The following is a 14,267-nucleotide window of genomic DNA, read 5'->3' as shown; positions in this document are numbered from 1 at the left end:
AGAAAAATGGGCCCCCACTTAAGAGAGAGCTCTAACGAGCCCACTCTCCAGGGGGCATGTTCTGCCTGCTCTTCCACCGTGGCCCCAGATGTCATGGAAGAGGTGAGAGGTACACACACACTTGACCCCACCGCTCGCAGCTTGCCGGATCGGCTTACTGTGGTGTAGCCATCTCAACCCCTGTCGTTTTTTAACTTCCGCGCCAGGAGAACTGATTGGGGTGCCGTTGCGGCGAGATGTTAACTACCTCGCCTTGTGTACAGAAGGTTGTGGGTGCGATCGCCTGTATATTTGGAGTTTGCATGTTCTGTCTCTCCCCACGGCCGCGTGGATTTTTCTCCGGGACCTCTGGTTTTTCCCTCCACATTAAGAAACATCCGTTTAGATTATTTGGCTGCTATACATTTCCACATGATGAGCCACTTTTGTTGAGCTATTATATGTGGCCAGGTCACCTCTGAAAAAGAGCTAATAGTTTAAACCTGGATAAACAAATAGGATCTCAGTTGTGCCCGTATAATGTGATTTTTTTATGCAGTATTTGGTCACCAGGTTGAGACGAACTCTCTATTCTTGAGAACCCAGTTTCACCACTGTGGTTGGGCGGCTGATACCTGAATTCGAACCCAGGACCTCTTCTTGGTGGTCACCCGCTAGGCACCTGACCAGCCCCCACCCCGTGCCACCGCCATCACCATCTCACACGTCCTCTCTGTTCCCACAGATGCCAGCAGGAAGTGACCTCATCCACACGGAAGTCAATCCTGAGTTTGTTCTGCAGAGCGAGGAGACCAAAACCGTGAGTTGACCCGCTCGCACATTCACTAACACAGCAGCCCTTCAGGTGACCTCTCATCTGCACCTCCGTTTAAGCACGGTTGGCTACGTACAGTGCGAAAGAAGTTCAACATGCGTACATCCACACGGGTGGTACATTCCCACCAGCCCCGGTGCAGGGTGATGCTCGTCACATGGCAGTCAAACAGTTTTCTCTGTTTTTTTTACTTCTTACCATTGGTATTTATCCAAAGAAAGTGTAAATCTAAACTGTATGTGATGGTCAATTTTGTTGTTGTTTTTGCGGTCATTGGTGAGAACCCGGTTTAATCACGGGGGCGCCTGAAATCTAGAGCCAAAGCCAGAAATTCATTAGTGCGAGCTTGGCATGGGACTGACTGACGAAACGGACTGACGGACCGACAACGGAATGACTAACTGACTGATGGACTGAATAACTGATGGACATACAGAATGTCTAACTGACTGACAAATGTAATGACTGACCGACTGAGTGACTGACAGACGGAATGACTGATTGATGGGCGGCATGACTGACAGACGAACGGACGTGCTGATGGACGGAATGTGTAATGGACTGACTTGACTGATTGATGACCAAATGGATGGATGCGGTTGACACTTTACTTTGCGTGGTTTGCCCTGGGTGAGTAGTTCGGGCTGCTGAACATGATTCTTCTTCCAGAGCACCACGACCGCTCTTGCCCATGGTGTATGTGCGAGAGAAAACACGCCTTATCCTACACAGTACAGCCATCAAGAGAAGGCAACCAAAGAAAGCACGCCTTATTCACCACAGTATTGCCTTGTCCACGCAGAGAAAGCATCCAGAGAAATAACGCCTTATCCTCCATGCTACAGCCTTGTTGTCCATCCAGAGAAAAGCACACCTTCCCCTCCGCGGTACAGCCCTTGTTGTCCATCCACCTCTGTTTCGTGTGGCTCCTCCTAACATCGCGAACCATTCCAAAATGCATTCCATCGAGGAAGTCCCAAATCCGTCGCCGTGCTCCCGTGTGCGTGGTGGCGCAGGCGAGACTGCGTCTCTTGCCGAAGCAGACGGGGGAGCTGCACATCTTGGGCCTCGTCTACAGCCTCAGCACCCTTCCCTCGGCGGCCGTCGACCCCAAAGATCCCATGAGCGCAGGTTCGCTCGCGGGGCGACCAACACTACGCCGCCTGGAATCTCGGGCGCATGCCGCGAGATTCGATTGCATTGTCGCGTTGCAGCCAAGGTTGAATACGTTAAGAGCGTTCCAACTCTCCGTATGTAACATGCTCGGATGGGTGGGGGGTTAGGGGGGGCAAGATGTCACTATCTCACCTTGGATACAGGAGGTCGTGCGTTCGATCCCAACACTGACGCCTGAAAATTTGGAGTTTGCGTGTCTCTCTCTCCGCGTGGTCACGTGAATTTTTCTGCAGGTTCTCCGGTTTTTCCCTCCACATTTTGAAAAATACATTTTGCGTGTTTGGCTGCGATAAATTTCCGCGTGAGAAGCCACTTCCATGAGCTATCATTTGTGATAGCCAGGTCGCGTCTGAAAAATAACTATATAGCTCAGTGGGGCCTCACCTAGTAAAATATAAAAAGAATAGTTTAGTAGTTTACTCTGGTTCAGATGATCCAAAATGAATTTAACTTAAGTATGGAGTTGTTGCTACTTGGGATTTGCCCTACAGAAATCTGTCCACTTTCATCCGAAGGGTTTCCAAAAAACACAGAGGAAAAGGCTCCGCTAAAAGTTTGTCACGTTTGTCACGTGGCGCTATTGTCGCCGATGTCACGCTCCGGAGGACGACGCCGCGCGTGTTGGCAAAGTGTTTGCCGATTGCACGCGGTGCGCGTGAATTTTCTTCAACACGGGACAATGACGACGACGATGATAACGACAACAATGATAACAAATCGGATTTCTCGCATTGCGTTGAAGAACCACGTGAACGGCGCCTTTCGGGAAAGCAGTGCTCGAACGGAGGAACGTCCACTCCATTTTAACTGATGGTGTGACGTGAAATTAAGTGACGCATCAGACCGATGACAAACAAAACGGAGCTCTACTTTAGTTGGTCGCCCCCCCCCCCCTTCCCCCCCGATAGTCATCACCAGTGTTGCAATGGTCAGCCGCTTGGGTTAAGCTAATCAGAGGCTTCTATGAAATAAATAAAAGTTTCTGCTCTACGAATAATTTCCTCTTCCTGGGTCCGCTCTTCCTCTCCAGTTGCTGGCCGCCAATAGTTTTACCCACGCCAAGAAGAGATTCACATGCGGACACTTTTGTGATTTTGCACGAACACTCGTTCACTTTATATGTGCGTTGAACTTTGCATGTACCGTACGTAGCCAACTGTGCTTATCGGAGTAATCATGGGTGTAATCATTAAGTGACTTTTTCGTGCTGGTGGTGGTGATGCAGGCTATGTATGTGAAGCATAGCACCTTTGCGGTAGCCCTGTGGTGTACGAATGGGAAAAATGCCAAATGTGACTGATTATTGTTACAATTAGTTCTAGCCTAGGTCTTGTCGGCTTCTGTGGGGCTAGATTGTGGGCTGTACAGCAAACGCCATTGTTGTACTGTAGTACACTCCCAATATCTGTGTTCCCCGCCTTCACCAACCTACCACTGACCTACTCACTGGCTTACCCACTCACCCACCTGCTCACCAACTCACTCTCCCACTTACTCAGCTACCCACTTACTCACTGACCTACTCACTCACCCACTTACTGATTCACCCACTCACTTTCCCACCCACCCACACATCCACCTATCCACCCACTCATTCATCCAACACTCACCCACTCCACTCATCCGACACTCACCCACCCGCGTCTCGCTGTGCGCGTGCAGTGAAGGTGCCGGGAAACGGAATGGTGGTGCGTGGCCGCCAGGACCTGGAGGTGCAAGGCCCTCGGCTCAACGGCACGCTGGCCGAGAAGACGACCGTGCAGTACGGGCCCGACCGGCGGCTCGACCCCCTCGTCACCCCGCCGATGCCCCTGCTGCAGGTGCCACGTCGCTACGACAACTCGGGCTTGTGCCCCGGCTCGCGCCGCAGTGGGTTCGCTCGACGTTGCAGAGCTACGTAGCGTTGTCGTAATGCGGTCGCACATCTATGACGCCGTGCGTAAAACGGTGGCCGTGTTTATTCGCAGTCATCGCCGTCGCCCGCCCCCCCTCCGCCACTACTGGCAGGCTGGCACCCGCTGTCAGGCCAGGTGCTGAGTTGCTTGAGCCGCACAGGGACAGCTGCCACTTGGGGGGGGGGGCGGTGAAGGGGGGTCCCCTAGGTTCGACCACACTGCCAGCAGCGCATCCCTACTGGTAGATTTTTGCCCTTCCTCCATGTGTATTGAACTTCTTTCGCACCGTCCGTAGCCAATCGGAGATGTGGGGGAAGGACAACAAAACTTAAAAACAGCAAGCAGAGCGGTGCCTTTCCCGGCCCAAGCACTTGGGCGGATGGCATTGCTCCGTTAGATTGGCTGACCGCCCATACCAGATGAGTGTAGGTTTTTGTGATCGTGGATGCCATTGCTCGGGTAGGTTGTTTGACCGATTATCTTTGCTATAAAAGTTGAGTGCGAACTGCAACCTTGGACTGGGTGCCACAGTGGCAAGATGTTTAAATACCTCACCTGATATACAGGAAATGGTTGGTTTGATCCCGACCCTGACCCATCTATATTTGGAGTTTGCGTGTCTCTCTCCCCGTGGTCACGTGGACTTTTCTCCGGGTTCTCTGGTTTTTCCCTCCACATTTAGAATCAACATCACGCGTTTAGAGTGTTTGGCTGTAATAAATCTCCACGTGATGATGAGCCACTTTGTGGAGATAACATTTGTGGCCATGTCACTTCTGAAAAAGATCTCTACAGTAATAACTGCAACTGATTTAACACCTCCGATTGGCACGGTTGGCTATGTACTTTGCGCAAAATATGTTCAACATACAGATAACTGGGCGCAATTTGAAATTGCTAATTTGAAAGGTGCTTTATTATTATCAATGCTCGTTATGACCAAGCAGCTGTGATGATCCACACACACATTGTTATAATATGTTTAGCTTTCCCTTTGATCTCACAGTGATTTTATGCAGTGTTGTGTTTCACGACTAATTAATGTATCACTCCACAGTTTTTCACCCTCAAGGGGGGAACCCGCTATCATCAACTCGTTCCTCATTCCCATTAAATGTTGCTGAAGGTCGTTGGAAAAGACGGTGGCATTGAGATGTGGCCTTGATTTATTTCACGCATCAAAACGAACGCTCCTCTCTTACTGTGAATGTTATGATTCGCTAAGCAAGGGTTTTACGAGTTAATTTAAATTTTACAATGCCAGAAAGTAAAATTTTACGATCGTTACATTGCGTCTTTCGCAAAGCCGCTCGAGCGTTTTGCGGTAACAGAAAGCCCCCACAAAAGTGGATACCACAGAGCTGCCTCTGACATCCCTTCAAGTGACCTCTGGTCCAGAACAGTAGAACGGGGAGTGGGGGGAGGGAGCTGCGGCTTCCGGTGCTGGGAGGGGGGGGGGGGAACATACAAACTCCACTTCACTTTCGACTCCAAGTCTGCCGTTTCGGTGCGGTCACCGTGACCTCCGTGCGAACACTCCCGCTGTTGACCTTAACGGCGGTCGACAAACGCCCCCCCCCACCCCAACCTCGCAGGTCTTCTTCATAAACTTCCCGTCGGCGCTGCTGTGCGGCGAGATCCAGAAGACGCACGCGGAGTTCGCCAACGTGGGGTCGCGGCCGCTGCTCTCGCTCCGCGTCGCCTCCCGCAACCCCGAATTCTTCACCTTCGGCGACGGCGCCACCGCCCCCGGCTTCACCGCCGCCGGCACCTACGCCACGAGGCCGCGCCCGGCCCAGCCCTGCGTCACCCCCGTGCCGCAGCAGCCGGCGCCGGCGCCGCCGACGCAGCCCCGGGGACGCCCCCCGGCGGCGACGGCGGCGTCCCACGGCATCGTGGAGGTGCCGCTGCCGCACGGCCGGCTGGAGCCCGGCGCGACCCTCCGGCTGCCCATGTGGATCCGCGGGCCCGAGGAGGAGGGAGTCCACGAAGTGAACTTCATCTTCTACTACGAGGGGGCGGAGAGGCACCCCAAGCTCAGGTGGACCCCCCCCCTCTTGCCCCTCCCGCCCCCCCGAGTGAAATCAACCTTCCGATGGCATCAGGGGAAAGGTTATCGCGAGCTGAAATCCTGATTGGTCAGTTGACTCGGGCCATCATCAGTCTGTGGGGGGTCGATAAAATGCGTGCCCGTTTCATGGAGAAAGTCAGCAGGTGTTATGTCCTCTGGATTGACTCGCCCTTGCCATAGGAATGTGGAATGCCATGTGAGAGGAGATGAGAACCGCCTCAGTTTTCTGCAACGGAGTAACAACGTCTTTGAAAAGAACGGCGCCACGGACGCCTCTCGAAATGAAATGAACGCCGAGTCGATTGCGAGCGTTTCCGAGATTCGGCGGTGAACGGGGGGGGGGGGGACCCAACGCCCCGCGACTTGCAGACGTCTCTGATCGCGGGAAAAGTGGTGAATTTCTCCGCAGTGCCCCGCGAACGCGTGCGCACGCTCGCTTGCCACCCGTACGTCGCAGCTGGTGATTATCCTCAGTTCTTTAGGCACATCGTCGTTGATTATTTATTTCCGCTGTTTGGTTCCAATTTTTGTTGTTGTTCCCCCCCCCCTCCCCGTAAGTCAGAGGTCGCAAACGGGTTTTGATTCCTTACCCGTACCCGTACCCGGCCGCACCAGGGTCGCAAACGGGTACCCGTACCCTACCCGATACCCGGTTACCCGTACCCGGCCGGGTATCGTGTAGGGTACGGGTATCGGGTACCCGATTGCGACCTCTGGGATGAAGCCATGTTGCAGGCGCGGGTGGGTTGATACTAGGAACTTGAATTGTGAGAAGAGACAAGACGTTGGGAAATGAGTGACAAACGGTGACTCGCCAGTGACTCACGGCCTACCCGTACCCGGCCGCACCAGGGTCGCAAACGGGTACCCGTACCTGGCCGGGTACGGGTAGCCGTGTATCGGGTAGGGTACGGGTATCGGGTACCCGATTGCGACCTCTGCCGTAAGTCCCCTAAAGCTGCCACCCGGCGGTCCTCTGCGAGTCGAGGCTTTGCGGTAACTCGCCGTTTCTTCTCGACCACCCCCACCGCAGTCACCGCGTGCTGCGGCACACGGCGGTGGTGTGCACCGCTCGCTCGCTCCGGCTGACGGCCAAAGCAGCACGGAGCCACCGGGTGCAGCGCGATGCGCACTCCCTCCTGCTGCAGCTCAACATCGAGAACCTCAACCAGGTGAGGCTCGCCACTAACACACGCACACACACACACGCCTCAAACAGGTGAGACCACTAACACACGCACACGCCTCAACCAGGTGAGACCACTAACACACACACGCACACGCCTCAACCAGGTGAGACCACTAACACACACACACACACACACGCCTCAAACAGGTGAGACCACTAACACACACACGCCTCAAACAGGTGAGACCACTAACACACACACACACACGCCTCAACCAGGTGAGACCACTAACACACACACACACGCCTCAACCAGGTGAGACCACTAACACACACACACGCCTCAACCAGGTGAGACCACTAACACACACACACACGCCTCAACCAGGTGAGACCACTAACACACACACACACACGCCTCAACCAGGTGAGACCACTAACACACACACGCCTCAAACAGGCGAGATCACTAACACAAACACACACGCCTCAACCACGGGAGACCAAAAACAACAACAACAACCACCATTCGCCACTAAGTGGCGGTGACGTCACCACGACGCTTGTGCCAGGCCATATGCACCTTGAGACCACTAACACACACACACATGCCTCAAACAGGTGAGACCACTAACACACACACACGCCTCAACCAGGTGAGACCACTAACACACACCTCAACCAGGTGAGACTCACTACTAACACACACACACCTCAAACCAGGTGTTGTTTATTAAATGCCAGTTGAGTGCCTGGCAGGGGTTGGTGGTGGCTGGTAAAAGAGGGTAAGGCGGTGGTCACGACGTGAATATTTTGTCGCCCTTGTCGGTTATGGATTGCCCGCAATATCTCCCCCTCCGCCGCCCACACTCGCTCCCCACGGGGCCCCATCGGCGACCGGCCGGCCAATCCCCCACTCGTCAAATCCCGGAAATGATTCGTTTGGAAGTTTGGCCACATGTAAAGAGCTCTCCGCTCGCGTTTCTCTCCGGCGCCCTTGGAACAACCGGCAGAGTGGTCATTCGGTCAACGGGCTCTGTGCGGCAGCCCGCTCGCATGCGCTGCCTACGCACCGGCGGCGCCTGTGCTCGGTGAACAGGGGGCTTCTGTTCAAGTTTCTACTCTCGAGAGAGAGAGCGGGAGAGAAAACTAAAAAAAAATTACCCAAATGTATTCGCATTTGCTCTGGTGGCATCTTTAGCCGTGAGAAGGTGGGGGGAGAATCGATGCGGAACTGTCATGTGGAGCGGCGGTGGAGTGGTAGCACGGTGGTTGGTGCGCCGTGTTATTAATCTGTCGGGCCCCAGTTCAATTCCCGGCCATGGCGGCTAACATCGGTGGCAAATGAGGGTGTGAAGTGCTCGCGAGGGTTATGGTCAAGTAACCCCCGTGACCCACACGGCATGGGGAAAGGGCCCTCTTTAACCCCCTTCATCAAAAAAGCCATACATGTGCACACATACCTGTCAACCCCTTATCAGTGTCCTACCTTATTACAGACCAATTCAGACCTTAGTGGTCACCCCGAGCGTCCATCATACAAAGTCCCATCACAAGGGAGAAACACAAACAAACAGACTAAAAAAATGTGTATTGAAACGGCTGTGCGCTGTATGGACTTGAAAACTCAATTTCCCTGTACAAGGCTACAGGGTGTAAACCGTATGGGTTGACAGGCATGTGTGCATTGGACAGGGGTCAGCAACCGGCGTCTCTGGAGCCACATGCGGCTCTTTAAGTAATGACTGCTTCATAACATTATTTATGAAGGACCATTGTGTGTGCACCTTCATTGAGGCTCTTGAAATTCATTGAGGTTTTTTGTTACCGAATTTGAAAACGTGGCTCTTCTTTTCACTTTCACTTCTTGTCACAGGCCGCCATGGTGGCGAGATGTTAACTACCTCGCCTGGTATACAGGAGGTCGTGGGTTCGATCCCGACCCTAACACCTGCTGTATATTTGACGTTTGCATGCCTCTCTCCCCCGTGGTCATGTGGATTTTTCTTCAAGTCCTCCGGTTTTTCCCTCCACATTTAGAATCAACGTGCGTTTAGGGTATTTGGCTGCTTTACATGTCCACGTGATGAGCCGCTTTGTGGAGCTATCATTTGTGGCCAGGATGCTTGCGAAAAATAACTAATTAGCTTGCCTGGAATAGAAGCATTTGAAGTCTTCGTCTGTGTCTGGAGGCCTGAACCTGGAGCCCGGAAGTGTTGTTGCACCTTAAATCACGCTTCTCTGAAATCATTTGCATTAACATTATTTTCGTATTTGGTTAGTTTTCCCACGGCCAACGTGTAGAGAATGCGTGCTTTCTTTGCCGGTGAGATTATTCATGAAAATCTACAAAAGATTAATTTGCTCAGACACTTCTCCTTCGGGGAACGATTTATATCTGAGTGAACGCGTGTAAAGGCGCGTGTGTGTCTGTGTGTATTCACGTGTCTGTGTGTGCGTGGGGTGAGCAGGAAATGTAGTGGTTAGCACGCTGCTCTATGTACCCAGCGAACCGGGTTGGATTCCCGCTCACGACCAACACCAGTGACAATTATCCGAACCGGTCGTGGGCCTTCCCGAGGTCGACTCGGCCTCAAATAAATACCTGACGCTGTGTGTAAACATCGCCACGAGGGAGACAAAGGCAGCGCCGAGCGTGGTGCTGGCCATCCACCCCCTCTTGTGCCGTGCCAGCCTTCGTAGGTTCTCGCTAACAGCACTTTTCCCAACGGTCTGTTAAGGCTACACGGGGGATCTTTGTCTTTGTACCTTTGTGTGCAGGTGGAAAGCAGCGTGCGGGAGTTCCAGGTGAGCCAGGTGTCGAGCGTGAGTGGGGAGTGGCTCCTGTCTCCGTGCTTGGCTCCGCCTGCTGGTACAGGTAAACCCGTACTCTGGCCGCAGGGCCCATTCCTCACCCTCATCCCCAATCCTAACCGCCAATCACGACCCCCAATCACGACCCCCAATCACGACCCCCAATCACGACCCCCAATCACGACCCCCAATCACGACCCCCAATCACGACCCCCAATCACGACCCCCAATCACGACCCCCAATCACGACCCCAAATCTGAATCGTAACCCCTATTTCGAACCCTGACCGTGACCCCAATCGTAGCCCTTACCTTAACGACCCACGTTACCAAGACCCGTTTTACCATTTCCCGCGTTACCATTACCCATGTTACCATGACCCGCGTTTCCATCACTCCTCTGTTACCATGACCCCTGTTACCATGACCCCTGTTACCATGACCCCTGTTACCATGACCCGTGTTACCATGATCCGCGTTTCCATGACCCTTGTTACCATGACCCGTGTTACCATGACCCGCTTAACCATTATCCGAGTTACCATGACGCGAACCTCAATAAAACTTGGCTCATTCAAGTCCACGTCAGTGTTGGATCGCCCCACCCCTCCTGGGCGGCAGCAGTTGGCTACGTACGGTGCGAAAGAAGTTCAACGTACATGCATACACAATAAACTCGGCACATTCGTCAATAACGCTACGTGAATGCAAGCAGACTCTTCATGGCCAGTGAGATGCTGCCACGGTGGTGTATACCGGTTAGCGCACCGGACTTGCAGTCGAGAAGTCACCCCGTAAATCTCCCCCACACTACCGCCGGTGTCCACCGTGCAGGATAAATGGGTCACACCGCTGTTTGTCGACAGGCAGGTCGTGTGAGGCTGGGGTAGAGTGCGCCTACTTCCCACCTCTTCTAAGACGTCTGACCGGCGTGGAAGAGGAGGCCAAATGCCCTCGTGATAAACAATTGGCTGTCTAAATGGGATGAGCAAACGATTGAGCCGACACGCGTGCATGCGTGCGCGCGCCTGTGTGTCTACGGGGAATGATTTCACCGCCGCTGTGTCGCGCCCCGTGCCCGGTGGAGAAACGCACGGACGTCCGTTTACATCCTCGCCGTTTATTTCATCTGCCCAGTGACTTATTGCTCGACCGAAACCGGTAGCGCGCGGAGGGCTTACTCGCACGCCACGCCATTAGCGGAAACCGCGCAGGCGTGCGGCTGTCAACCCCCCCTCCCTCCTCCAAGGATGCCGGTGGTGGTGATGATGACGATGCTTCCGCTGACGCTGCTGCTGCTGTCATTGTTTCAGGGATTACGCTGGGGCCGCGCGAGAAGATGAAACTGTGCTTCAAAGCGACGCGTTGCAAACCGGGTGAGCCGCTGTGACCTTGCCCCGATCGCCGTCGCGTTCAAAGAAGAAAAAAATCGCGTCTCAAAAATAAAAAATGTAAATACCGACTGAATGCCAGCTTGTTTCCGCTTCTTGGGTATAGCTTGATCGGAAGTCAAAAGCGATTTTCTGCTTAAATGAGCATTGAGGCGTTGGTGCTCAACTGCCGTTTACAGCCTCAGAGCCAGTGATGGAAATTCCACATTATTGTGACGGGGCGAGTCTATCCATAGCACCACCGCTGTTGAATTCCCCAAAAAGTGGTGCTTTCTCGGAGAGGGATGATGGGCCGAGTCAACCCCCAACCAGGACCTTAACTCGCGATCATCCGATCTTAACTCGCGATCATCCGATTTCAAGCCACGGTGGCGTGATCAGTCATCGTTAATCAACCAGGAGATGGAAATAAACAATCCATTGAGAAACTTGGAACATCACCGTATCTTTTGAAACGGCAACCTGGGTTACGGCAAGTGATTCTCAGTACAGAATATATCTTGATTTTTCTATATTTTTTACAAATTATAATTGGCAAAATTGTATAACCATTTTCGTAAACATTTTAAAGAAGGCTTAAGGAAAGAAGGTGAATTGCAGTTTTGAAAATGTTTAAAAGCACAATAAACCAAAGGTAATTTTTGCATTGCAGATAAAAATGAGAAAAAAATGTCAGGAAAATTTGAACAAAAACTGGCTTCGGGCAGCCGGAGCACATCAAAATCAACTCGGTCCATTCAAAGACGCTTGGAAAGTATTCAGAAAACTGCTTCTCGGTCCCTGTCCAGATTCGTTAGCAATGAAGTGGCTTCAGTTGATGTGCAGGGGATCACTTCAATGACTCCCGGGGGGCAACTCAGTTTGTCTGCTCTGGGCTGTATTTATTTTATTTTCCCTCCGGTATTTTTTCTTTTCTTGTTTTTGTCCCTTTGGTGACCGGGTCACCCGTGCACATGAGGCGCATCCTGTTCCCTTGAGGCCTCCGCCCGGTTAAACAGAGTCAACTTCAATGCCTTCGCTCTTGAGTTATATGGCTTAGCTGCCAAGTAAAACCCACTGTGGTCTTAATTCTAGATTTGAAGCTTTTGTGACTGCAAGGATTCATACTCTTTGTTTTTTTCGGTAAAGTCACGTAGCTAAAACATCTAATCAAATAAATGAAAACAACTAAATTAAATCACTGTGGTCTTCTCTACCTTCAACGGACGTGGAGGAACAGCAAAACGACACGAACTTTCTCTCTCCTGAAGCGCTCTCTTCGTGGCTAGCAGCCCTCGACATTGGCTTTTGGCTCCTGAACCATATTGCTGCTGCCAGCATGCGCAATAATTGAACTGGCTGTGTGGTCTCAGACAGAGTTCACAAGTAGTTCACTACTTTAAAATGTTTTGGCTGCGTGCCGTTGTGTGTTTGCTGCATGTGTTGTTGTAACGTTCCTACCTGCCCCTGTCGAACATCTGTGAAAAAGAGCTTAATAGCTCATCGGATTCCTCCAGTATGAATACATTTTCTGATTCTGTTTCAATGGATGCCCTTGCAAACGAGATGTGTGTCCCATCTCAACGGATTTTCCAGGGTAAAATTCGTTAATCAACAACTAACATCAATAAAACTGCTCCGTGGTCTATGGTCTGTTCCCTGTTTGCGCACCTCCACACCATCCTGCACCTGCGATTAGCATGGTTGGCTATACGTGTGGTGCGAAAGAACTTCGACATACATACGTACAAGGTGAGAATGAACGCGGTTAAACCGCGCTCCAGATAAATCCGCTCACGGGTCACCGTGCCTCTGCCGTTAGCTCAGGAGGTGAACGCCGTGTCTCTCCGCGTGTGCCACAGGGTCATGCGAGGATGCGGGCAAGCTGATGTACACGGACGTGACCTTCGCTGACGAGCAGGTGGGTGCCGGAGGTCGTCGTTGTGACGAGGGCGATGTTTTCCGCTGTGTTTATCGTCGCCATCGTCGTCCTCATCATTCTAATTTTTTTAAATCATCACGCGAACTCTAGCCACAAAAAGCAGTTCTAAAGAAATGAGTTTTCAATCTAGATGATTTAAAAGTACATAGCACCAGTGGCTTACTAATATCGGAAGGAAGAACATTCCAGACAGCCGCAGGTGCGCATCCGAAAGCGCGGACTACGGTCACCGTCTTTGTTCAATGGTTAGCCAAAAGGCGCTGCGAGGATGACCGGGGTTCACGTGATGGTTCATGCTCCATGACGAGATCAGCAAGGCACCGCCGATCATTTGCGTCAAGCACTTTGTGTGCAATGAGTTGCGACCTTAAGCATTAATTGGATAGGTCAATGTGTGGGCGGGGCAGGGTGGCGCAGTGGTAACACTTGTGCCACGCAGCAAGAGGGCCGAAACAAAGCGACCTTTTGCGTGGACTTGAAACTTAGGTTTTATCGTAGCCAATGCAATTGATCCATATACAGGGTGGCCGCAAAGTACCTTTGCACGAGGCGGGGGCGGGGGTGGGGGCGAGCCCACCAAAGATGACGTTACCTCGATTCCAACAGCTCCCTCTGTCGCCCTCCATTGTCAGCACACAGCCAGATTCGTGCCCAATTTCTCCGTGGCCAATTCTTCCGAGTGGATGCCTGGCGACTGTGAAAGTGGTTCCAGACAGAACCACGACCCATTGCTGTTTGTCACATGAAGGGAGCAGTTTGATTGAAACCTCCAGGAAAGTTCATGGCCCGTCTGCTCACTTTCACGGTCGTGGATCCACGCACTCGCTACTGGTTCGTGGAGAGCATGAATGTTAGTGGCTAGGAGGAGTGTTGGTGGATGGGATGAGTGTTGGTGGATCGGGATGAGTTTGTGCAAGAAAGTGTGTATTCTTTATGGATGGACATGAGTGACAGTGATTGGCCCAAGTCCAACAGCTGTCAGTGGGAAAATAACTCCGGGAGTCTTGCATGCCATGTGAGTGGACAGGCATTGTGTATTTCCCTGTCACCTGCCAC

General features: G+C 52.4%; 1 protein-coding gene across 1 annotated transcript in view; it reads left to right on the top strand.

Moving 5' to 3' along the window:
* TRAPPC8 (trafficking protein particle complex subunit 8) overlaps positions 1 to 14,267 on the top strand; it is a 60,790-nt gene that overhangs the window by 32,266 nt on the left and 14,257 nt on the right. Inside the window, exons 18-25 of the mRNA XM_078875712.1 lie at positions 725 to 799; positions 1,831 to 1,945; positions 3,653 to 3,810; positions 5,481 to 5,926; positions 6,990 to 7,128; positions 9,867 to 9,963; positions 11,213 to 11,275; positions 13,132 to 13,190. Coding sequence (XP_078731838.1) covers positions 725 to 799; positions 1,831 to 1,945; positions 3,653 to 3,810; positions 5,481 to 5,926; positions 6,990 to 7,128; positions 9,867 to 9,963; positions 11,213 to 11,275; positions 13,132 to 13,190 — 1,152 coding nt within the window. The remainder of the gene's footprint in view (positions 1 to 724; positions 800 to 1,830; positions 1,946 to 3,652; positions 3,811 to 5,480; positions 5,927 to 6,989; positions 7,129 to 9,866; positions 9,964 to 11,212; positions 11,276 to 13,131; positions 13,191 to 14,267) is intronic.

The sequence above is a fragment of the Lampetra fluviatilis genome, chromosome 42 (assembly GCF_964198595.1).
Source record: "Lampetra fluviatilis chromosome 42, kcLamFluv1.1, whole genome shotgun sequence".
In the NCBI taxonomy this organism is placed as follows: Eukaryota; Metazoa; Chordata; class Hyperoartia; order Petromyzontiformes; family Petromyzontidae; genus Lampetra; species Lampetra fluviatilis.
The sequence above is the reverse complement of the archived record's forward strand: the minus strand, read 5'-3'. Positions and strand labels throughout refer to the sequence as shown.